This window comes from Danio rerio, chromosome 8 (genome assembly GCF_052040795.2).
Source record: "Danio rerio strain M-AB ecotype USA chromosome 8, GRCz13ab, whole genome shotgun sequence".
Taxonomy (NCBI): domain Eukaryota; kingdom Metazoa; phylum Chordata; class Actinopteri; order Cypriniformes; family Danionidae; genus Danio; species Danio rerio.
In genome coordinates this window covers 49,191,347-49,215,000 of record NC_141028.1, presented here as the reverse complement: position 1 = coordinate 49,215,000, position 23,654 = coordinate 49,191,347, and the positions used below count along the sequence as shown (strand labels likewise).

At 36.7% G+C, this 23,654-nt stretch overlaps 1 protein-coding gene and 1 long non-coding RNA gene across 24 annotated transcripts in view; one reads left to right on the top strand and one right to left on the bottom strand.

Moving 5' to 3' along the window:
* The window catches only part of LOC147842828 (uncharacterized), a 3,325-nt gene extending 1,142 nt beyond the window's left edge, over positions 1-2,183 (bottom strand). The window contains exons 1-2 of the long non-coding RNA XR_015498363.1: positions 380-2,183; positions 1-34 (exon numbers count right to left, since the gene is read on the bottom strand). The exon at positions 1-34 is cut by the window's left edge and continues 1,142 nt beyond it. This is a non-coding gene — a long non-coding RNA (uncharacterized LOC147842828). The remainder of the gene's footprint in view (positions 35-379) is intronic.
* The window catches only part of ncor2 (nuclear receptor corepressor 2), a 202,475-nt gene that overhangs the window by 78,071 nt on the left and 100,750 nt on the right, over positions 1-23,654 (top strand). For all 23 annotated transcript variants that reach the window (XR_015497179.1, XR_015497178.1, NM_001007032.1 and 20 more), the window contains 3 exon segments: positions 2,695-2,866; positions 16,753-16,941; positions 23,040-23,153. Coding sequence is in view for 21 of the 23 variants with exons in the window: in NM_001007032.1 (NP_001007033.1) it covers positions 2,695-2,866; positions 16,753-16,941; positions 23,040-23,153 (475 nt within the window). In the remaining 2 variants the exon portion in view is untranslated.

Sequence of the window (23,654 nt, the reverse complement as noted above, 5' to 3'; positions counted from 1 at the left end):
CCATTAAACGGTATTTTTTAACCTTTACCATAAACTGAGTCTGGTTCTCTCAAGGTTTTTTTTTCTTCACTCCCATCAGGTGAAGTTTTTTTTCCCTCTCCGCTGTCGCCACTGCCTCGCATGGTTCAGGATTGGTAGAGCTACGCATCAATGAATTGGCTCTTCAGTGTTTGAACTCTCAGTAATGATTAAATCACACTGAACTGAGCTAAACTGAACTGAACTGAACTTAAAAACTAAAACCTGAACCACACTGTTCCAGTTACTGAACCGCACGGTTCCAGTTACTATGACCATTTATGTGAAGCTGCTTTGACACAATCTACATTGTAAAAGCGCTATACAAATAAAGCTGAATTGAATTGAATTGAAAAAAAACATAAGTGTTTATATCTGAGATATAAACTGTTCTCACAGTTTTTCTGTGTTATTTAATTGTTTATAAAGAACTGAAAAAGTATCAAAACTGAATCTCTCTAAATCAAACGCAGATTTGAATGCAGCAATTCGAAGGATTAATAAACAAATGCAATTCATTATCATTTACCATCCATGTTGCACGGCTTTGAGCAGATCCCGATTTTTTTGTGCGGCTTTATACTGAATGCATTAATGCAGGCTAAACAAACACTGACAGAAAACATCTTTAATTAACAACCTAAGAAAGCATTTAGGTCCCATCACAACTGTTTCTGTCATCATTATATTTTACAGGGAAGCCAAAATGCTTTCATACACCTGATTTGAATGACACGAGAGGCAATCTCTCTCTGCAATTGTTATGAATGTTGGATTAACCTACAAGTTCAAAAAGAAATTAATCTGCAGGTCATGTGCGTTCAGAACTGTGGGTTGTGATTTGTTACACCCCTAATAGTTTTGAAACTACAAGAAAAGTCGTTTAGAAAAGTAGTGCTTATATTTTCAGTTTGCAAATACTACCTTTGATCTTGTTGGATTTTCCTTGTCGTTTGTGTGCCACTGATTGTGTGTGTGCTTGTGTGTGAACACCTGTACTCTTCTGCCTCTGATTGGCAAACGATGAAAATGTACTTTATCTAAGCCAATCATCATGTTCTCAGTTACACCACATTTACAAACACACCAATCATCATTGCTTGTTGGTTATGTGTTCTCCCCCATCCCCGAACACACACATATACACGCACCCCAGAGAGGTCCTATGGCTGAGAGAGACGCTGTTGGCATGAAAACCGCTTCAGTGTTGTCAATTATAGACTTTTTTTTCTTGGAACGCAAAATTACTCATTATGCTTTGCGTGTATGCGCAAGGAGAATGTGAAGAACTTCCGGTCGGCAGCTGATCCGTGTAAACAGTCACATTTGGACAGCTTTGAAACGATAGTTTTAATCTATTTTACCTGCTTTTATCCTCTTTGAACTAATACTGTTGTCCATCAGCACCATCTCCTGGACTGATCATTTAAAGAAATGCGATCTAATAGGATGGAAAACAGCTGCTGTGAGGCGTTTTCCCCCACGTTGTCAGACGGCATCTTCTGCAGTTTAAATGAAGCCTTGTCATTGCTAAAGTCAACATTTTCTCTTTATTTCAAATATATAACCAGCCCAAACAAATGTAATTCACCAAAATGTTTGACACACACACATAGCCTGTACTGTGCCACTGACACACTGATTTAATAACTGTGACAAAGTGAAAATAAAGGCTAGTGTCATTTCGAAATGATAGAAAAACACAAACTGTGGTAAAAACAACACACGAAATAAAACACAAACGGCTCGCGATTAGAATTAACAGCAAATCAGCCAGCAGAGTATTAATAACAGACTTTTATTGGTCATTTTTGTTAATTGCACGACTTTCATACCTGTAAAGTTTCATGCCAGTACTCGTGATTTGCTCTCTCTCTCTCTCTCTCTCTCTCTCTCTCTCTCTCTCTCTCTCTCTCTCTCTCTCTCTCTCTCTCTCTCTCTGTGTGCGTGTGTGTGTGTTAAAGAGCCGATGAGCTAACAGCTGACAGGCCGGGAACGCACACACACACTGTATTTCTGACGGCAGATTATAACGGCTTTAACAAACACATTTTTAAGTTGTGCGTCACAAAACCACTCCGTTATCCATTAAAAACGTTATTGAAACCCATTTTCGGAGCGCAAATTACCAGTGGTACATGCTGTAAACGGAAGTTTTTAGCATTTTACCGAAAGACGCTGGTCGCTATGGCGCCCTCTATGCAGCAGCCATGAAAAAGGTCTATAGTAGCGCACATTTTATTGTCAGTAACGGCAATGGCTTTGTTATGGGGGAAACAGTAACTCATTTGATTACTCAAAGTATTGCCATTATTTATAGTGTTGTTATTCCCATTACTGATCATGAGTATATTTTAAAGTTAGTATGGGCTGTTGCAGCCTAAGTGGAATATCCTCAATAGCACATAAATGCACACTTTTAATAATCTAATTAATCCCTAATGGAGAAAATCAAGTCTTGCTCTCTTAATGAATACGAAGCAACTTGTATGTTCTGACATCCTCTTCAGCCATCTGAAGTTTCTGTCGGATGTTGTAACATTTGCTGTTAAATGTCAATTGCAGTGTGTGTAAAAATAAATAAATGATTCGCTAAACTTTTCGTCCTGACATTCTTTCTGATTAGGCTACTGTCTGTATAAATCATCATCTTTATGTTCCTTTGTCCTCCTACAGAGAGCCCCACATCCGATATGAACACATATACCTGCAGGACGCCAGCAGCCAATCAGAAGTGGAGTACTCTGAGATGAAGCGCCCTCGCTTGGAGATTGGGGCGGAGTCTCTTATTCGACACTCATCTCATCGTCAGGCCCTCACTGTGGGCGGAGCTGAGGAAATGGCAAAGGTCGGCAAATCTAATTTCCATACAGAGTCAACTCCTGATATCTTATCAGTAACTGATAAGATGCTAATTATTGTGATACAAACAAAAGAATAGCCAATTGTAGTCTGTAGTTAATAACATTCACTACCTTAATGTCCAATCTAGACAGCTATTCAAAACTATTCTGTATTTTTTTGTTATTATAATTATTTATTATTTCTTAAAGATAATTATGCTTTTCAGTTTTTTTCTGTATTTATTATAAAGTGGTGGATGGAACAAATTGTCTCTTTGCCTTCAAAATAATGTAATGTCTAATAAGCTGCAAAAAGACGGTCTTATCCTAGCACGGAGTTTTAACCGACTGTTTACGTTTCATTTTGCATCATAAAGGCATTCAATCATACTAGGACGTTTGCATTTAGCCACCTCTAGATTTCCTCTGCATTAAATTGTAAGCCTTATTCTTTCATATTGAATGGAAAACGCTCAAACATGCAAAGTGCACCTTTTTCACAGCAAATATCCTTTAAAATCTTGCTGTAACCATAAAAACTTGCAAGTTATGCACATGTTTGAAACTGTCTATTGTGCTTGCTTTGAACATGAAGGGCAGGATGAAGAATATGGCTGGTTCCAACATAACATATGCATGTTAGCTTTGAGAGTTTTCTAAATTTGCTTCTCCCCCCCCCCCCTCCCACCACTAAGTAGCTTTAAAGTTAACGTTCACTGTGGCAAACAAAAGCTGTAACAGTCTCTGAATCCTCAGGCTGGTGCTTTATGATTATTATTGTGGGATTAGACTAGAAAGGATGCTGCTTGTTGTACATGGATTAATCCGACTGCAGAGAAGAGAGATAATAAGTCTGTTCAGCAGATTATCACTTAGTCCATATTTATCGGCCTCGTAAATCAGCCTGTCTGTTTCCGTTGGCCTGCGTTTTTATCACCCCGGCCAGCACTGCCATTTACCACCACACAGGCCTGCTGGGAACAGACGCGTGTAGATGCTATATGCGTCTTAAAGATTGCATCTCGAAGAGTTATGTCACTAATACCAGAACCACTGACTTTGCAGCTGTGGCTTTTTGTGAGGGAATGAATGTGTGTGTGGTGTAACGGTAAACGGCACAGGCAGATGTTTGGAATAACTCTGCAACTTCTTAGGAACTCTCTTTTCTAGGTCAGGGGCTCTGTGAAGGGTGTGTGTGTGTGTGTGTGTAGGAGTGTATACAGTCTTTCTTTAACACCATACTGCTTCCTTAAACCATGTGAAATCCCATTTCTGCTGCTTTACAGCTGTAGGTGTCACCAGACTGGATCAGCTTTTGCCAAGTGTGCATCCCATAGCCAATTATGAGAGTGTTTATTGACTTCTAGAGAGACTAGTTTTCTTCCTCACAGGAACAACAAGACTTAGGAGATAAGTCAAAGGCTGCCTCTGAAATTGCTTACATAAGGTGGGCCCGAACTTTTTCGTATGAAGGGCCAAAAGCCAAATATCACTGAGAGCCGTGAGCCAAAGGTAAATATACCAAACTATATTATATTAAAGTTGCCATCCATAATTTCCTAATTTTTTCATAATATTTCAAAATAAATAGAAAACATGACTTTGAACCATGTTAAGTAATGCAGTATAACTTTTGAAATGATTACTTAACTTCACTTAAAAACATCACTTTTTAACACTGTGGAGTTCAATGCTTAATACACTAGTCAAGCAGAATCTGCCTTTGGCTTCCTTTGCTCACCAAAATCTCTGCTTTGTCGGGTGACCATATGTACATTTAAACAGAATCTGATTAATTTACACCATTTTATTGAAACATTTCATTTCAGATAGCTTTTAACAATAAAACAACATATAAAGGGTTGCATTAAAATTGAATTGACAATCTTGAAACCATCCCCATCAATCTCCCTCTCTTAGGCCGTACTCACACTAGGTACAGTTGCCTCGAACCGGGCCAAAGCCCGCTTGTCCCCCCGACGGCCCGCGCTCACACCACAAACGGGCTTCGGCACGCTTACGTCATCGCTGCTGCGCTGTACAGTGAGAAGCACTTTCTCACTCAGCAGCACAGTGGAGATTTCTCTAGTTATATCGTTTCAGTCGTTTGATATGCCGTCAAATATTTCGCCAAACAGTCCTTAGAGATGCGGGGACACGCAGTCAGATATTTCAGCGAACAGATCCGCCACTTTTGGCGCTCATAAACAATTATAAAGCTCTCGTGCTGCAGGAATGAGGAGGTCTGCTGAAGGCGCACAGCTGTCGTGCAGTGACGGGTTTGCGTCTTTAATAAACTACGGCAGTTTGCGTTCACTGAACAGTAAGAATTATTAATAAATCCATATGAAACAGTGCCTTAAAAGTCACGTCTTGCTTTCAGTTTCGGGCTTTGGCGCGTTTTGCACTCACACACCGGGCTCAGGCACACCTCTTCCAACCGGGCCAGGGCCGGCCAAGTGAACCGTGCTTGAGCCTGATTCAGCGCACTCACACTTCTCAAACGATCCGGGAAACGGGCCTGGGCACGGTACGGATGGCATAGTGGGAGTAGGCCCTTAGAATGGTGGGCCAAATCAAAGGTTACCATCGGCCGGCCCTAGTTTGGGCATCTCTGCTATATAGTATGATAAATAATACAGTATTTGAGCCGAGTAGTATTCATAGTATTTCAAAACAGTTGGCGAGAAGTATCTGGATGACCAACTACTTTCTACTGTATTCAAATTCTGAAGTGCACATCCAATGGACTCTACGCTATCCCATGAGGCCACGCCAGAGAATTCATGAAGTACTAGGTCAAGTACTAGATCCACCATTAGTCCAAATTATCACATACAAATTCCATTCAAACTATATAGCAGTGGTCCGCAACCACTGGGCCGGCCAATTGGTACCGGGGCGCACAAGAAATCATTAATTATTTTGTGTTCGCATGGTTTTTCTCAGGGTGCTCCGGTTTCTCCCACAGTCCAAAAACATGTGGTACAGGTGATTTGAATAGGCTAAATTGGCCGTGGTGTGCATGAAGGAGTGTGTATGGGTGTTTCCCAGTGTTGGGTTGCACTGCACATTCCGCTGTGGCAACCCCAAATTAATAAAGGAACTAAGCTGCAATTGAATGAATTAAAGCTGTTCTTTAAGTAAATAAAGCGAAGTATAAATGAATGAGAATAGAAGTCTTGAGCCAATAAGGTTTCAATGGCTGCACCCACTCTTACGTTAAAGAAGGTCAATATTAGAGACCTACTGGAGCTTTGTTTACCAAACAAGTGGTTCAAAAAGGATTTGTATTATTAACCTTAAATGAAATTAGTTTTTATCTTTTAGCTTCTATGCTTTCAAAACCGTTCTGCATTTTTAATTAAAAACAGAAATAGCTAAATATTCCACAGATTCTATCTAGATCTTCTTGTATGTAATCATTTAATTCTTAATTCTTTTTTACTTGATATCATCACAAAAGCCATTTAATTCTTAATTCTTCATTTTAGAATCAAGGTAATCAATAAAAACTAAAATCTTCATTAATACATTAAAAAAAAAAAATATATATATATATATATATATATATATATGTTTAGAAAACTGCTCCTCTGTAGCAACTTCTAATGGTTAAATAGTTTTCTGAGGTAAATGTTTTGTGACCTTGTTTATGAATTGATTTCTATTATCTTTTCCTGATTGAAATATTGGTTTGAGCAAGTCAGACTCTTTCAAGAGAATAACTGATGTTCTCAAAGCAATCTGTCATGCCACATTTAACAGCTTCAAAACGTTTGTTGTTAATGTTTTGTGACTAAACGAACAATTAAAAAGCTGATGCTCTGTTTCATTTAACAAGTTACAAAGTTATTGTATGGCAGGTGCAGGACAAATAAGGTTATTGAAGTTCTCCCAACAATAGCATAGACTGAACGATGGATATTGATTGTATAATCCATACTTATCTATTAAAAAAAGCAATCAGTCAAGCCCTAGCACTGACACAGACATCTTACTAAAGTAAAGCCATGTTCTTAAATCAGTAATAACAACACTGATTTCTTCCCTTAAAACCCAGTTGCATTTGCTGAGATTTTGGTGCATAATTACTATTGTTTTCAGGCTTTCACCAGTAAAGGGGCAGTCGTGCAGGAAAGAACTGATTACATTAGTCATATTTAGATGCTAATAATAAAATAAAATTTGTGATTGCCGGCCAGATATTTGTTAATAACTGGAGGTGGCACAGAATTAGTTATTTTCCATGCAAGAATTATCCAGGATTTACATATTTATTTGTCAGTATATCCGGGAAAAAAGTATATTGTTATTTGTTATTGTCTATTGAATTTATTAATTATAAACAATAAAAAAATGTGTATATTCTTTCTGCTCTGTTTCGCTGTGTGTTTAATTAGGGGTTAGATTTACAGAAGTCTTGACACTGAATTTGGGAAATGTCTTGATAATAATTCTAAGAAGTTCTTAAAAGCTGTTCTAAGAATTGAGTTGAGTCATCAGTATATTAAGGGTGTGTACTCTATCACTCTATCTACTTTGCTAATGTTTCTCATTTATTTATTTTAAAGGGTTATAAGTTGTTAAAATAAGATGCAAAGCTGAAATAACCTTCTGCATTTATTTGATTATCTTATGAATGTCTTATTTATAAATTCTTGTGTGTCGATTGAGGTCAAAAATGTTTGTAATTGTATAATTAGAAAAATGTGCTGTTATTGCTAATAGTATTCGTTTTTGAGGAACTGAATTTGCTGAATCAAATGCTTAAAGGGACACAACTATTTTTTGTAGTAGGCTGTTTCACAATTGCTCTAAAGTTAAACAGTTGAGTATTATCATTGCTGGATCCATTCAGCTGATCTCAGAGTCTGGCACATTTAGCTTAGCAAAGCTTAAATCATTTAATTAGATTGGAACATTAGCATCTTTTAAAAAAAATATTTTTGATAATCTTCCTATTTAAAGTGCACCTATGATGAAAAATCATCTTTTGTAAACTGTTTGGACAGTACTGTGTGTAGGCATAGTGCGTCCACAGCCTTATTGGGGTGATATAAAGACAATAAGTCTCTTTTTTTTAATTTCCTGACGTTAAAATAGGATACAGATTCCTCCCATTTTGACGTAGGATTATAGTTTCCCTGCCCACTGAATTGATTGACAGCCATGTATCAACAGGTCTCCGTAGTAACGCACATAATTATATTAACAAGACAGGAAATGCCCAAAGCAACTGGGATTAGATGATCTGTTCAGCTCTCTGTGATCATCAATCATCAACAAATGTGATCAAGATTTACAAGTTTAAACATTTTTTTTCTAAACAGTGCATATTTGTAATAAATTACAGCAATTTTACCCTCTTTTTCACCACAGCCTAATGTCAGTATATTTATAAAAGAAGACGTGGTCCAATCCTGGTTTGTGGACGTTAAATCAGGTTTATTTTGTACATTAACATAATGCATATCCATAAGGCAATAAATATTAATGTGTATCATGTCACATTTGCCGTGCAAAATCAGTGCAAAGTTAAACATGCACACTATGTGTGATTGTGAATTTTGTAACGACATTTTTTGTGACTCATCGTTGCAGAAAGACTTAATATAACTCCACAACAAATACATCAAATAATCATTGGGAAAGTTCTTACTGTAGCATTTCTCACAAACATTACAGAAGATCTGCTTCCTTCATGTCTGTCACTGTACTGTTTATCTGATGTAGCTGGAGATCGAGGCACACTGACAGGCACATGGGAACGGTGGGCGAGGAGAACAAGCGTTAAAGGTGCACAGGTCACAAAAACAGCTACATTGTGTTCAGAGCAGAAAATTCTATATTTTGAACTGAAATCGACATATTCTGGAGACACAAAAGACTTGCCTTAAATCTTGAAAAAAAGGGGAAAAATAGGTGCCCTTTAAAGCTTGACACTTCTGTATGAAAAATTAAAAGTTGCTATTTTCTAGGTCAATATGTCTCGGAACAATACTCTCATTTTGGAGTAATAATCAAAGGACTTTGCTGTTGTACCATGGCAACACCAGGTGCAATGACATTACACAGTGCTTCAAATAAGTCCCCTGCAGATAACAGCGCTGCATAGACTTTAAAACTAGCAAAACTCAACTGTTTAACCCTAGGGGAGTTTTAAAATGAGCCCATTTCCAAAAAAGTGAAGCGTTGCTTTAATATTTGAATCTGCCCAATACAGAATTTTACCCTAATACAATTTCAGAATTCTTATGTAATGTTTTGGATTATACAGATTATACTTATCTTAAGTTAAGAAGCAATTAATTCTTAAGAATGTTTGCTAATCTAAGTATTTGAATGCAACAATGTGAACATACCAGTTCACAGTACTTATCTGTATGGAAAAAGCTAGACATGTTGCAAGCTTTTGTTTAGGGCTGCTGCTTTTACCAGTCCTCTCGCTACAATTTGTCATTCAGCAGAACTTTTTGATTAAACAATCAGACAAGGAAATTATAAGTCTCAAAAGAATGAAATGTATATTAGGGCTGCACAATATTGGAAAAATCTAACATTGCGCTATTTTGTTTTTCCGCAATGCATATATTTTCCTTTTTGCCATTTTGACCTTTGCTTCTATAAACTCCTAATTTATTAAGGGAGTTTAGGTATTAGGTAGGATTAGGGATGTAGAATAAGATCATACGGAATATGTGCTTTACAAGTACTAATAAGCAGCAATATCTCAATAACGTTTATGCTAATAAGCAACTAGTAATAGTGAGAATTGTGTTAAATCCAAATGTTTTAATTTTGATTGTCTTGAATGATTCTTTAGGGTAGTGAATCATGCATCAAAAATGTAATAAACAAACTACAAGCATAGTTAAATCCAACAAAGCAACGATAAAAGGAAAATAAACTGCGCATGCGTGATGGTTTTGTACATGTAAGAGAAAAAATGACACCGCAAAGCCCACTATATAAATTGCATATCAATGTGATATCACTGTTGTGTATGCACACATTGCGATATCGATACTGAAACGATGTATTGTGCAGCCCTAATGTATAGGATTTTAAAGAAACACTGACATGAGTGTCTAACCGGGTGTAAAGGACAGCTGGGTCACACCCCTTAATGTGCATCTTTGAGTTTGTGTGTGTGTTTGCAGCAGGATTAAGGTCACTGTGATCACACCTTGCTTGTGGCATGATGTAAAGGGCAGAACGATTACACTCTTTGAGCAAGCCTGCCTGTGTTGTGCTTTAAGGTCACTGCGATCACACTCCCCATCCAGTATTCTTCTGCTGAGTTGTTATGACTTCCCCCTAAAGCTTTTGTGTATTTTTAGGAGACATGACAATATGGGGCTTGAAGGCAGAACTGTGTGTGTGTGTGTGTGTGTGTGTGTGTGTATGTGTATGTATGTGTGTGTGTGTGGGTGAAGCCATTGTGTAATAGTAATTAATTAGTAATGGAGCTGACCTAGATGTGCCGTTTGAGCGGTGGAGGGCATTTACATGAGGATTTGAGCATGTTTGGGTGAGAGAGCGACATCTGAAAGGGACACTGAAGTCAAGGTGGACGGAGGAAATTCTCTCGCTCTCTTTATGTAAGAGCTGTCAAACTGGATGAGGCTCATGAAGCGAGTTGAAGAAGAAGAGCTCACTCATGCACACACACATGTTGTATATGGAGTTTGTGGTGTACCTGCAGCACTTTGGCAGGTGTGAAGCAGCACGTCTGTTTCTAATGGCTTGTTACCGCTCTGGGTATCAGATGACTGCTGTTAGTCTGACAGCACATGATTCATAAAGGTGTTATTGAATCAGAGCGCTCAACTGGATTTTACATGTTCTTCACGTCTCCTTTTTCAGTTTGATAAAGGCTTGTGTAGAATGTGTGTAGGAGGAATGACAATTTCAAAGCAAAAATATTCATCTCACAGGGCCCTCAAAATGAATTTAATCTAGCTGTTAGAATTCTTCAGAATCAGTTTAATGGTATTTATTTTATGTTCTTGTTTACATTTTGTTTATTTATTTATTTATTTGTAAAAAACGGTTAATAGTTCCTAAAAAAACATGTACGTTAGGGTTGCACGATTCTGACTAAAATAGTAGTTATACTGACCCAGTAAACATTTATTTTAATGCACAACGTTCGCTATGAAAGAAAAAAAAAAACATATTAAATGCTTTTCTCATTCATTCATTCATTCATTCATTTTCTTGTCGGCTTAGTCCCTTTATTAATCCGGGGTCACCACAGCGGAATGAACCGCCAACTTATCCAGCAAGTTTTTACGCAGCGGATGCCCTTCCAGCCACAACCCATCTCTGGGAAACATCCACACACATTCACACACACTCATACACTACGGACAATTTAGCCTACCCAATTCACCTGTACTGCATGTCTTTGGACTGGGGGGGAAACCGGAGCACCCGGAGGAAACCCATGCGAAGGCAGGGAGAACATGCAAACTCCACACAGAAACACCAACTGTGCCGAGGTTCGAACCAGCGACCTTCTTGCTGTGAGGCGACAGCACTACCCACTGCGCCACTGCCTCGCTTTTCGTAATCATAACTCTAAAATACCATATGATTGTTTAAATGATATGGGTGCTTTTGGTTTCACTTTCACTGCCGAGTGCGCTCATGTCATGGCTGCCATTACTTTGAGGGAAAAAAAACATGGTAATCATTCTTCCCACGCAGCTCCTAAACAATCTCTCTGTGCTAATAACTGAACATTATTACCTGTTATTCACAGTCTATGCAGGTTCTGTTCACTAAAGTAGACTTCATTCACAGGCTGGCGCATTTTCTCAGTTGTAAACATTTTGCGGCCTCAAATACATCATAACATTAAGACAGAAATGACATGTTATTTATGTTAAACAATGTGAAGATTTTATGCTGCTTTTATCCTTCTTCTGAACTTAAAAATACGATTGGCTGAATTGTAGAGATGCTGGATTAAGATTGTGTGGGGGTCGAATTGGGATTGAAATTGAGATCTTTTTTGATTAATTGTGCAGCTCTAGTTTATGTGACTACAACACTTCTTCTAATTTAACATTAATTTTGAGATTCACCGAAATTGAAAATTCTGGATCCATTTTTTTTTTTTTTTTGCAAAAACCAAAAATATATATATATATATTTTATTATTTTTTTTTTTTTTTGGTCAATAGCCAAAAATACATTGCATGGGTCAAAATGATTGATTTTTCTTTTGTGCCAAACATCATTAGATATTAAATTAATCATTCAATGAAGTCTGATTACCGCCATTGCTGTGATCACATAATATCAGTATTGAAGAAGCAGAAACATGTTAAGTATATAGAAATGTTCTCTCAACACGTTATTTGAGCGGACTTTGTTTGTCCGGTGAGCATGTTTGGTTCATGCATAAGCAGATTGACTAGAGTGGAATGTTAAACTATTTTGAACTTTGACTACGGCGTGCATTCTCCACTCTTGCTCTTTGGTTGATAGAGCCTGCCTTTGAATAATGGATCGAATTGAATGGTTTTATAGTGCAGTGTTTACTGCTTCCGATATGCAGTGTATACAGCTGGAAGGAAAGTGAAACCAGCGCTCAGGATAATGCAGCATAGACTGTAATAGCATAATCTTCTTTTTGGCATTTTTTTTTTTCAGCCAATATTTTCTGTCATTTTCAGCGAAAATATTTAGTGCGAATGTTTTAATGAAAGTTTTATGCTCAAAATAACACAGTGTAGTTATGACTGTGATTTAATTGATTATACTGTCTTAAATGGATAAAACTGCCCGATTAATCAAAATCAGGAAACATTAAATACTACATATATTTTCAACAGATGATATTTGTTATATAAAAACATAAAAACATTTTGGTCATTCTTTTAAAATATTTATGAATTTTATTTAAAATTTTATTAGTTTTGTTTATATTTTTAGAGGTACATATAAGGCCGTATTTTACAACTTTTAAAAGTTTTTAAAAGTTTCTTTTTTGATAGGATGTGATCAAGACCATTTAATTTCTGTGTTTATATTATTTGTATGTAGTTTTTCCTCAATGTGATGGATTGAAATTCTCATAAAACAAACCTTTACAGCAGTTCTGGCAGTGTTCATTTCTTGTATATCTTTGTAGCAGTCAGAATTGTGCCATTAATTCACACAAAAAACCTGCAATTTGATAATTCCAGATACTAATCCATATCAATTCAATGTAGTGTACTACAGACTTTTTGATTTATTCCTTCACGTTTTGTCAACTTCTGTGACATTCAACTGTATATAGTAAATCCCATTGTTTCCCACAATTCCTGTGTTTTCTGCATTGTGGAAAATAGTCACTAGTAATCATTTCTAGTCTGTCTGACCTTTCGCCTATTTCGGTTTGCTTTTCCCCATCTTCAAGCCAATTTGATTTGCGGTATCGCACATATCTGTGACATGAAAGGATGTATGAATTGGGTCTGGAACAGTCCTGAATCGTGAATCCACACACATACGTGTTAGTATGTCCACATAGGAGGGATGTATTGACACAGCTGTTGCCATGGCAGCAGAGAGCTTTCATGTGGAAAAATCTAGTGGAAATGTCACCACAACATACAGTCCAGAAATCTCACGCGCACACTGTCAAAATAGCACTACATTTTAATTAAGCCAGTGTTATGTGGTGGAGACATTTTTCTTATAGTTTTTCTTGAAATCCTGTGACATTTCCACATATTACGGTAAATCCATTATTATTATTCTTACTTTTGAAAAATGTATCCTCACTGAATTAAAAGTGACCACAAGTTCTAGTTTTAGTTTACACACTTTTAATCAATGCAATGCACTTTTCGTTTCGGTTGAATTGACAGATTGGTGTACTGATAAATGATTTAGGGTTGCTTTTCAAATAAATACAATTCAGGAATAAAAATCACTTTAAATGCCTTTAGTACACACACGCACACGTACACACACGTACACACACGCACACACACACACACACACACACACACACACACACACACTACCTTTGTTTTTGCTATGCCGAAGGAGTCTCCTACAGCCTGTGTGTTTGTTGGCACTTGTGTCTGTTTGTGTGAAGGTTACTGCAGTGCATATCCATGTCTTAGCACTCAGGTTTGTGTTTATATAAAGCAGCTTGGGTTTTTAATTCTCATACACACTTTACTGGTTCTTGGTGGTTCTTGTTTCTGAAAGTTGGCAGGATCAGTGTGCTTGTCCTTGAAAGTAATTGTGTGGGGTTAACAAGGCACTTTTCATTCTGCATTCTGAATGTGTATGTGTGTGTGTGTAGCTTTGAGTTCTAAAGTGACTCTGTCAAATCCTCTTTCAAGTGTTAAATCCCGCCTGAAGTTTGGAATGCCTCTAGGAATGTGTTTTGAACATTAGCAGGGCTCTCAGGGTGTCCTTGGACATTTGGGATTTATCTTTTCCTCCTGGATGTCCTGAAATTAGAGGTTTTAGCTGCACACTCAAAGAGTGAGGGATTTACATGAATATGAAGTTAATTATGCATCATGCCGGTCATATTTTTGCATAAATTATATATATTTATATTTCTGTTTTAACATTTCCTATAATATATATTTATTAATAGTTAATACTTTATACTAATGTAAGGCAGTTATAAAAAATATTTCACATGCCTTCAACATTATTATTATTTTTAAAATATTTGTATTATTATTATTATTATTATTATTATTATTATTATCATTATTATTTAATCATTATCAACATCATCATTATTATTATTATCATCATTATTATCATAATTCATTATTATTAGTAGTACTAGTAGTATTGTTGATATTATTGAAATGTCATAATTTATTATTATTATTACTATTATTATTATGATTACTAATATTATATTATTATTATTATTATCATCATTATTATCACCATTATCATCATCATTGTTATTATTATTTTAATGATAATAATAATAATAATAATTATTATTTAATCATCATCATCATCATTATTATTATTATTATTATTATTATTATTATTATTATTAATATTATTATTAATATTATCATTATTATTATCATCATTATTGTTATTATTATTATTATTATTATTTTATCATTATTATCATCATTATGATCATCTTCATTGTTATTATTATATTATTATTATCATCATCATTATTATCACCATTATCATCATCATTGTTATTATTATTTTAATGATAATAATAATAATAATAATAATTATTATTATTTAATCATTATAATTATTATTATTGTTATTATTATTATTATGAATAATATTATTAATATTAATATTATTATCATCATTATTGTTATTATTATTATTATTATTTTATCATTATTATCGTCATTATGATTTAAATTATTATTATTATTATTATTATTATTATTGTTAGTGTTGTTGTTGTTGTTATTTTTATTATTACTACTATAGTTTTCTCTCTGGTTTGTTATTATCGACTTCCAGACATTTGTTTCTAAGGCTGTTTTATAAGGTCTGGTAGGAGAGAGAATAGCAGACGTCCACCCCAATCACTCGTGTTATGTAACATGCTCTCATGTGATCGAATGAACCCAGTGGCTCTTTACCACACTTTAAACTAGCGGCTTTTCCAATAGCCTCAACCACGATCTGCTGTACATTTAACCAGTTTATTTTGGTCTTTTTTTTAAACCACTGAACAGTCTCCAAGCTGTACTGTGTTGCAACATTTAATGTTCTTTCTTCATGGTTCTGTATGAAAGAACAACGAATGCATTGTATTTATTTCCAAGAACCCAAAATGTGAAAATGTTGAAATGCTGAATAGTATTAGTTAGTGCTTGCCAAGGCATGCATCACTATTGCTGTAGCTCATGTCAGGTTAGGGGTTTGTTCAAATCATCACACAGAAGTATTAAATGGTAACTCGCCTCGTTTTTACTCTGAATTTATTCAATTAGTGCAACTAGTTTTAGTGTGGTTTACAAATTTATTTGGTCCCACTTTATATTAAGTGGCCTTAACTAATATGTACTTCATAGGAATGAATAGTTTGTTACAATGTACTTATTGTGTAAATACATGTATTTACTGTGTACTTATGCTTGATTAAATACATGTAATTACATCTGTAGTTAACTTTTGTAATTACATTTTTAAATACACTGTTGACCACCCCTACACCTTAACCCACCCTTAAACCTACCCATGCCACCAAACCTGTCTATAACCCAACACTTTATCCCAACTCAAAAGCACCACAAGTGTTCTTAAATACATTATAAACACAGTAAGTACATTGTATTTATTTTTTGATGTAAGTACATAGTAGCTAAGGACACTTAATATAAAGTGGGACCATTTATTTACTTTATTATTTTTATTATTATTATTGTAGTTATTGTAATTGTTTTTTTTATTACTCAAATAGAAATAGAGCAGTGAAGAAAAATCCTGGTCTAGCTAGGTGTGTAGGGATCATTTTAAACTATTTGCAAAAAATGTTTGTTTAAATATGCACAATCTTTTCTATATATGCATGTTTTGTTAGTAATATTTGTATGCATAATGCTTATTGTCTACTCACCCTTGTGTTTGGTTATCAAAAACCAATTAGTTATGACAAATCATATTGGCTCCACCCTAAAATCCATTATTTAAAACATTTTATTAAATGCATGATAATGTTTTCATTTTATTATACCAGTAAACAATATTAACTTCTTTTTGATATTATTATGAGATAGTATTAATAATTTCGGATAAGAGTTGAAATGATTACAACCACAGAGTAAATGTTTTTAAAAATCCTTTAAATCTACACCCTTTACAAACAGCATGAAGCATCTATTAGGTCTGAATGAGTACAATTTGTGTGTTTACACAGGAGCACAGCAGCAGCAGCTCTATTGGGAAGATTGAGCCCATCTCTCCTGTGAGCCCGGTGCCCATGGAGGCCGACCTGGACCTGGTGCCCTCCCGCCTCTCCAAAGAGGAACTAATCCAAAACATGGACCGCGTGGACCGGGAAATCACCATGGTGGAGCAGCAGATCAGCAAACTGAGGAAAAAACAGGTAAACTTCACCCCGACCTTCTTGAAGCTGTAAATATGTGATCGAAGGGCTGTGCAGTAAAAATGATAACTGTATCGATCATTTATAGAAATGATCATTTATAAAACAGTGTTGCATGTTTGTTAAATGTCCAATACACTGTTTGCGCTTCAAAATATTACGCTTATTTGTATCACATGGACTCTTTACCTATTTATGTAAATCATGTTCAACATAGTGTGAGTTTTGGTTCGTTTACATGCTTATTGATCTCAAATCAAACACACAACCGGCTCCAAAGAGAATCGCATGAATTTAGTGAAGAACTCAAATGTCTTTGTGGTTTAGTTTAAAACCTGATGAAACCGCATTGACATTCTCAATGACACTGAAAAACTGGGAAGGAATGGGGCGGAAAGTGCAGTGTGCCATGAACGATCCATCTTGAAAGCTTTTGCATGGATTTGCTGTAGTACCAGCAAATGCACCACAGTGTTGTGGCAGAATTGGTAGATATACCGTGTACGAATTTGTGTTAGATTAATGTTAAATGATGCTTTAAAGGAGTAAACAGGGTGTCCGCAGATCCTTTAAATCTTAAATTCCATAGTATAAAATAAAGGGTTAATTAGTGTTAAAATGTCTTTAATCTGCTTTTCAAAGGTCTTAAAAACCTGTTAAAGGTTTTGTTTACAATTTGAAATCTACTTAAAATGTCTGTCTATTTGTCACCCGGAAAAACATAGGTGGAACCTAATAAAATAAACGGAGGATTTCACTTGCGTAATCGATTTCACTTACGCAAGCGGAGTTTGCTGGGATTTAACTGTAAAATAGCTTTTGATTGTTGTCAACCTGTACATTAGCAGATATTCACTAATAATTTATCAGCTCAGGTCTGAAATTGGATGGTTTTTGGCATGGCGAGTGAACGAACAGTTTTTGATCTGGCCAATTTCAGCCAGTCCGTTCTGTTATGGTAGCAGCTCAATATATATATATATATATATATATATATATATATATATATATATATATATATATATATATATATATATATATTAGGGATGTAACGGTATCAGAATTTCACGGTACGGTAATACCTCGGTATGAATGTCACGGTACGGTATTTATTGAATCATTTACAGGAAAAAACAAAACTTATGAAAATACTCCAAAAAAGTGCCAAAAGTGTCAATGACATACAAATTAGCCATCTATCTGTAAGCTTTGAAACAGGAACTTCAATTTTAATAACAAAAAATTATTAAACCATGTAAAAAAATAAAGTTTCAATTTAGTATTGTTGAAAACTCATCACATTCAACATTTAATCACTCACTCACTCACTTAGATAGAGATGGATTTTAAGGAAAATTATCAATATAATCTGGTAAAAGCTGGTATCTCTGGGTATTTACAATGTCCCCTGCAACAGAAAAAACCCTTCTCATTTGGGACTGAGGTTTCTGGGACAGAGAGATATGACTTGGCCCAGGTTGACAGCAGTGGGTAACGTTGTGCATTGTCTTTCCCCCACTTGAGAGGGCAAGCCATGAGTGAGATAGAGGTCTCATGTCTGTATCAATCTGAACAGTGTGCTGTGTCACACCCTCCGTCCCGCCCTTCAGTAGGCGCGCGACAACACCGCTCTTGAGTATGCGCGCTCAACCCCCCCCTCCCCGCTTTACAGTACGCTCGCGACAACACAGCTGATCAGAACGCGCGCAACAACACCGCTATTCAGTACGCGGGCGACAACATAGCTGATCAGAACGCGCGCGACAACACCGCTATTCAGTACGCGCGCGACAACACAGCTGATCAGAACGCGCGCGACAACACAGCTGATCAGAACGCGCGCGACAACACAGCTGATCAGAACGCGCGCGACAACACAGCTGATCAGAACGCGCGCGACAACACAGCTGATCAGAACGCGCGCGACAACACAGCTGATCAGAACGCGCGCGACAACACAGCTGATCAGAACGCGCGCGACAACACCCGCTTCAGGTTCGATCATTTTCAGCTCTTTTTGATGCCCGCTTCTAGCAGCACACTCCATTTCCGCATTACTGTATCTGTAGCGACAACAGACCGCAAGGGATGATGGCCACCCCTGGGCTGATGGGAATTGTAGTTTTCGCTACTTCCCGTTCGCTTCATTCGCCTGAGCAAATTTTCTCAGAAGACCTATAGTTTTACAGAGTCATGCGACTACGGGAATATCGAAAAAAATTAATATTGCGGCATGACGGTATTTACAATACCATTACATCCCTAATATATATATATATATTTATATAAAATATTGTTAAGGATGGTAATTATTTGTGTTGCGTGTTTTTTTTGTATACTCTGTACTATAAAATGTAGTCATTTTCAATCTTTGTTGTATTAAATAGGTCTTAAAGTCTTAAGTGGAACTATTAGAAACCTGCATGCATAACTCTGCCATACTGTGCTGCAAAAAGTGGTGGGATAACTCAAGATGATGTGACTGATAAAATGAGCAGTTGCTTCATATGTTAAATTTCTGTACAGAGAGGTCAAGTTTTGATCTTCTATTGGGCTCATGCAATCATATGATGCAAATTTGCTGATCAGAGTTCACCAAGCTTGAACTTTGGAACGCAGCGACTTGCGAAACTTGTCACATCAGCTTGCGTTTCCGTTCTGATGCATTTGCATGCTTATAAATATAAGTGGATGGGGTGAAAGTGCAGTGTGACTGTGGCTTAAGAGATTACAATTACAGTAGTTGTTGTTACTGGCAACACTGTGGTTAGCACTGTTTCCTAACAACAAGAAGATCACTGGTACGAGTCTTGGCTGGGTCAGGAGGTGATGGCTGGCGACATCACAATGTTTAACCAGCATCATTATTCCCTGACCCCTTCACAGTAACGGCAACAATTTGAGTCCAAAACACACAGTGTAAATGCGCATGTCTTTGCATGTGTTCAAACTACTGCTAAAGACTGTACTGCTGCTTTTTGCCTACTGAGCTCATTCCGCTCATTGGGCTCAGTGGAACGGGCTGTTGAAGTAGAGACCTGCATTCCTACTGGAGTCCTGTGACCTGATGCAACTTAATGCGGAACATTATTATATAGGTGAATAGAGGCAGTTAGATACTCAAATATGTGGGTTGTGGAAGTTCTACATGTATATAAGCCTGTATCTAAAAAATTAAATAAGCAAATAGGTTTATATTTGACAGAAGCAACAACACAATGGGAAATGGTGCCTCAGTGCCTGTTTCTCCTCATATTAAAAACATTTTGTTCAGTCGAGCTCAATCAACAATGTCACATTTGCAACACAAATGCTGTGCTTATGTTAGTTGTTATCATTAGGTTTCATTTAATTTATTAAAATAAACTAAATATTTAATAAATGTTTCAGGAAATGCAATGCATTTGTTTGACCTCGTGGCAAAGCAGGTTAATAGCCTATTTTTTAGTTTAATTTATGTATTTAATTTTGCAGCTACATTCTTACTAGCTTATTTCAGGCTGCTCTGTATCAAAATATGTCATAAAACTGCCTTGTCCTTATTCGTTCTGTCATTGAATTAAACACAAAAAACAGCCATGTTCATTTTTATTCCAAGTATTTTTAAATTTACATTCAACAGGGAACTCTTGACAAAAACTGAGGCAAGAAGCAGTCAGTGCAATTAAAATACTTGAGGATTTACCTGTGGGCTTTTGCGGGAGGGAGTAAAACAATTTCCTCAGCCTCAGTTTCCTATTCCTAGCTGATTCAGAGATGCTCTTCTGCACTCCTTGGTTTTAACGGTTATTTGAAATACTGCTGACTTTCTATCAGCTCAAACCTGGCCATTCTCCTCTGGACTCTGGCATCAAAATTTTTTTCCCAGAGAACTACCGCTCACTAGATTCTTTTTTTTTCACTAGATCTCTGTAAATCCTAGAGATGGTTGTGCATGAAAATCCCAGTAGACCTTAGCAGTTTCTGAAATACTCAGACCAGCTTGGCTGGCACCAACAACCATGCCACGTTCAAAGTCACTCAAATCCCCTTTCTTCCCCATTCTGATGCTCGGTTTGAACTGCAGCAGATCGTCTTGTCCATGTCTACATGCCTAAATGCATTGAATTGCTGTCATGTGATTGGCTGATTTGAAAGTTGCACTAACAAGCAGTAAAGTAAAGTAGACAGTGGGTGTATAAAAATGTATTTCTTTTTCACTGTGCCCCAAAACCTCAATGTCATCATCCAGCACAATGTCTCAGGTTAGACATCATACGATGCCTTATTGGTTGACATCGCCCAACCCTAATAGTTTACATAAAGAATGAACAGTGTAGTTTCAGGTAATTTCGCTCAGGAGCAAAAATGCTTTTCAACTTTAAATTTAACTGATGTTTTAATTACTGATTTCAATCCATAGGAAACAATTATTCATCTTTTTTTTTGCCCAACTGTACATTAATGTAGATTTTTTTTTTTTTTTTACAAATTAAAATGCTTATGTTCAATAGCTCCATGTTTGATTTTGTTAACTTCTATTTTACAAAGAAACAGCAAATTTCTCACAGTCTCTGACTGAAAATAGTTTCTGGGCACATGTTTTCAATATATGGATCCTCAAATCAATCTCCTCGCTGTACTCATTCTTTGTTTATTTACACATACAGTCCTAGTTAGCATTTTTAAACAGTTTAGTCTCACCCCAGGAGATCTAGCTCTCCTAAAATAAGCATCAGGACAGTTTGCAAAGTGTTTTATTTAGAAGACAAGGATTTGTTTCTAAGCACAGCTTTCCGAGCTGCCATAAGTAGATGCTTTTCATCCACAGTGCAGTCAGTGTTATGTAATCTGGACTCTGAGACTAGTAGCAGCAGTAGACGAGTGTGTGTGCGGAGTGGAGTTGTGATTATTGTGTGGTTATTGCCTCAGCAGGCCACACGGCTACAAACACACTTCCTCTGTTTCCTCTTGCCCTCATTCCTTCCTTTTTTTCTCTCTCTCTCTCATTTTTTTTCTTGGCAGTGCCATTACTCAGTGGTCTGCTTCAGGCGTTAATACGGCAGTATAATTTTAGCTCACTTATTTTAGCAGCGTAATTGCATCAAATGTAGTCAATTATTACAAGAATTTTAATACGCACAGAAGTACTGTACTTTATAGCAAGGCTTTGCGTTCAAATCTATTCTCTGATATTTCTAGTCATGCTTATCAGGGCCATTGCAGCAAACCTATAAGCAGACCCCGTCGTCTTGTAAAACAGACTCCCTCATTCTCTTGAGGTTTTGGACCGTGTCCAGAGCGCTGCTCAATAAATGGAAGCCACCTGCGCTCCATTGTGGGGGTGATGGAGGATTGGAGAGGGAGTGAAACGGCTTGAAGTCTGAGCAGTTGTATAAGTACAGTCACGCTAGTGAGAAAAATGAACCTCTCCTCATCTGCCCCTCAACCCCATAGCGTTTCCCTCTGAAAGATTTGGCGTCCCTTTTCAATGCGCTAACGGACCCCGCTCTTCTCCCTCTCTCCTCTCCCCTCAGGTTTCCTCCAAGCATTAAAACATCTGGGGCAATTAAATGCTGCGGTAAACCTGAACGTAAAGCGAGGGAGTGATGGAGAGACGAAGTGAGAATATCAGATTACCGCGTGTTTGTCTGTCTGCGAGGGCGGCGGGACGGCTCGTTTATTTTCTTTAACTCTGCACACACACAGCGTCCTGATCCTGCTTTAGAGCTGATCCATATGAGTTAGAGCTTGTTTTCTGCGAATAGGAGGCCCCTTGCAGGATTTTGCTGGAGCCACTCTGCGTTTATGTGTGCGTTTGTGTATAAGCTGTCAAAGACTTGTTGATCATTAATCTTTGACTGTTAAATTGTTTCTATAAAGTGCTCTACGGCCAGTCAGAGAGCTTGTGTGGCATTAGCAGTGCGTCTGATGTGGCGATGGCCTTAATATTAGCTCTCCATATCCTTGGCTCTCTGACTGCTTATTTTTGTGGAATTGCATTAGTCTTGTTTATAAGTATGAATAAGAATTCAGTTTTTTTCTTGTTTATTTTTTTATTTCATTGTTATTTTGGTCCTCACTGTGGATTTACGGTTTTCTTTGTATTTTTATTTTAGCAACAGCTGGAGGAAGAGGCGGCGAAACCTCAGGAGCCTGAGCGCACCATCTCACCTCCACCCAGTGAAGCCAAGCACCGCAGCCTTGTCCAGATCATCTATGATGAAAACAGGGTGAGATGAAAAAAACTTGTCGCATTTTATACATACATTTGTTATAATTAGTTTTTAAAAAATTTTTTTACTCTTTTAAATGCTGTTTTACTTCTTCTACTATGATGAATACAACCCCTGGAAAACAAAAAGTATAGAATCACCACCCTTGGAGATGTTTATTCAAATGTTTAATTGTGTAGAAAAACAAACAAACACTTACAGTGCATCTGAAAAGTATTCATAGCGCTTCGTTGTTCCACATTTTTTAATGTTACAGCCGTAATCCAAAATGGATTAAATTAATTTATTTCCTCAAAATTCTTCACACAATACCCCATAATGACAATGTGAAAAAATATATATTTTTAAATTGTTCAAAATGTATTAAAAAAAACCCCTGAAAAGTCACATGTACATAAGTATTCGCAGCCTTTGCCGTGAAGCTCTAAATTGAGCTCAGGTACATTGTTTGGAAGATGTTTGGAACCACCAGGACTCTTCCTAGAGCTCTCCATATAA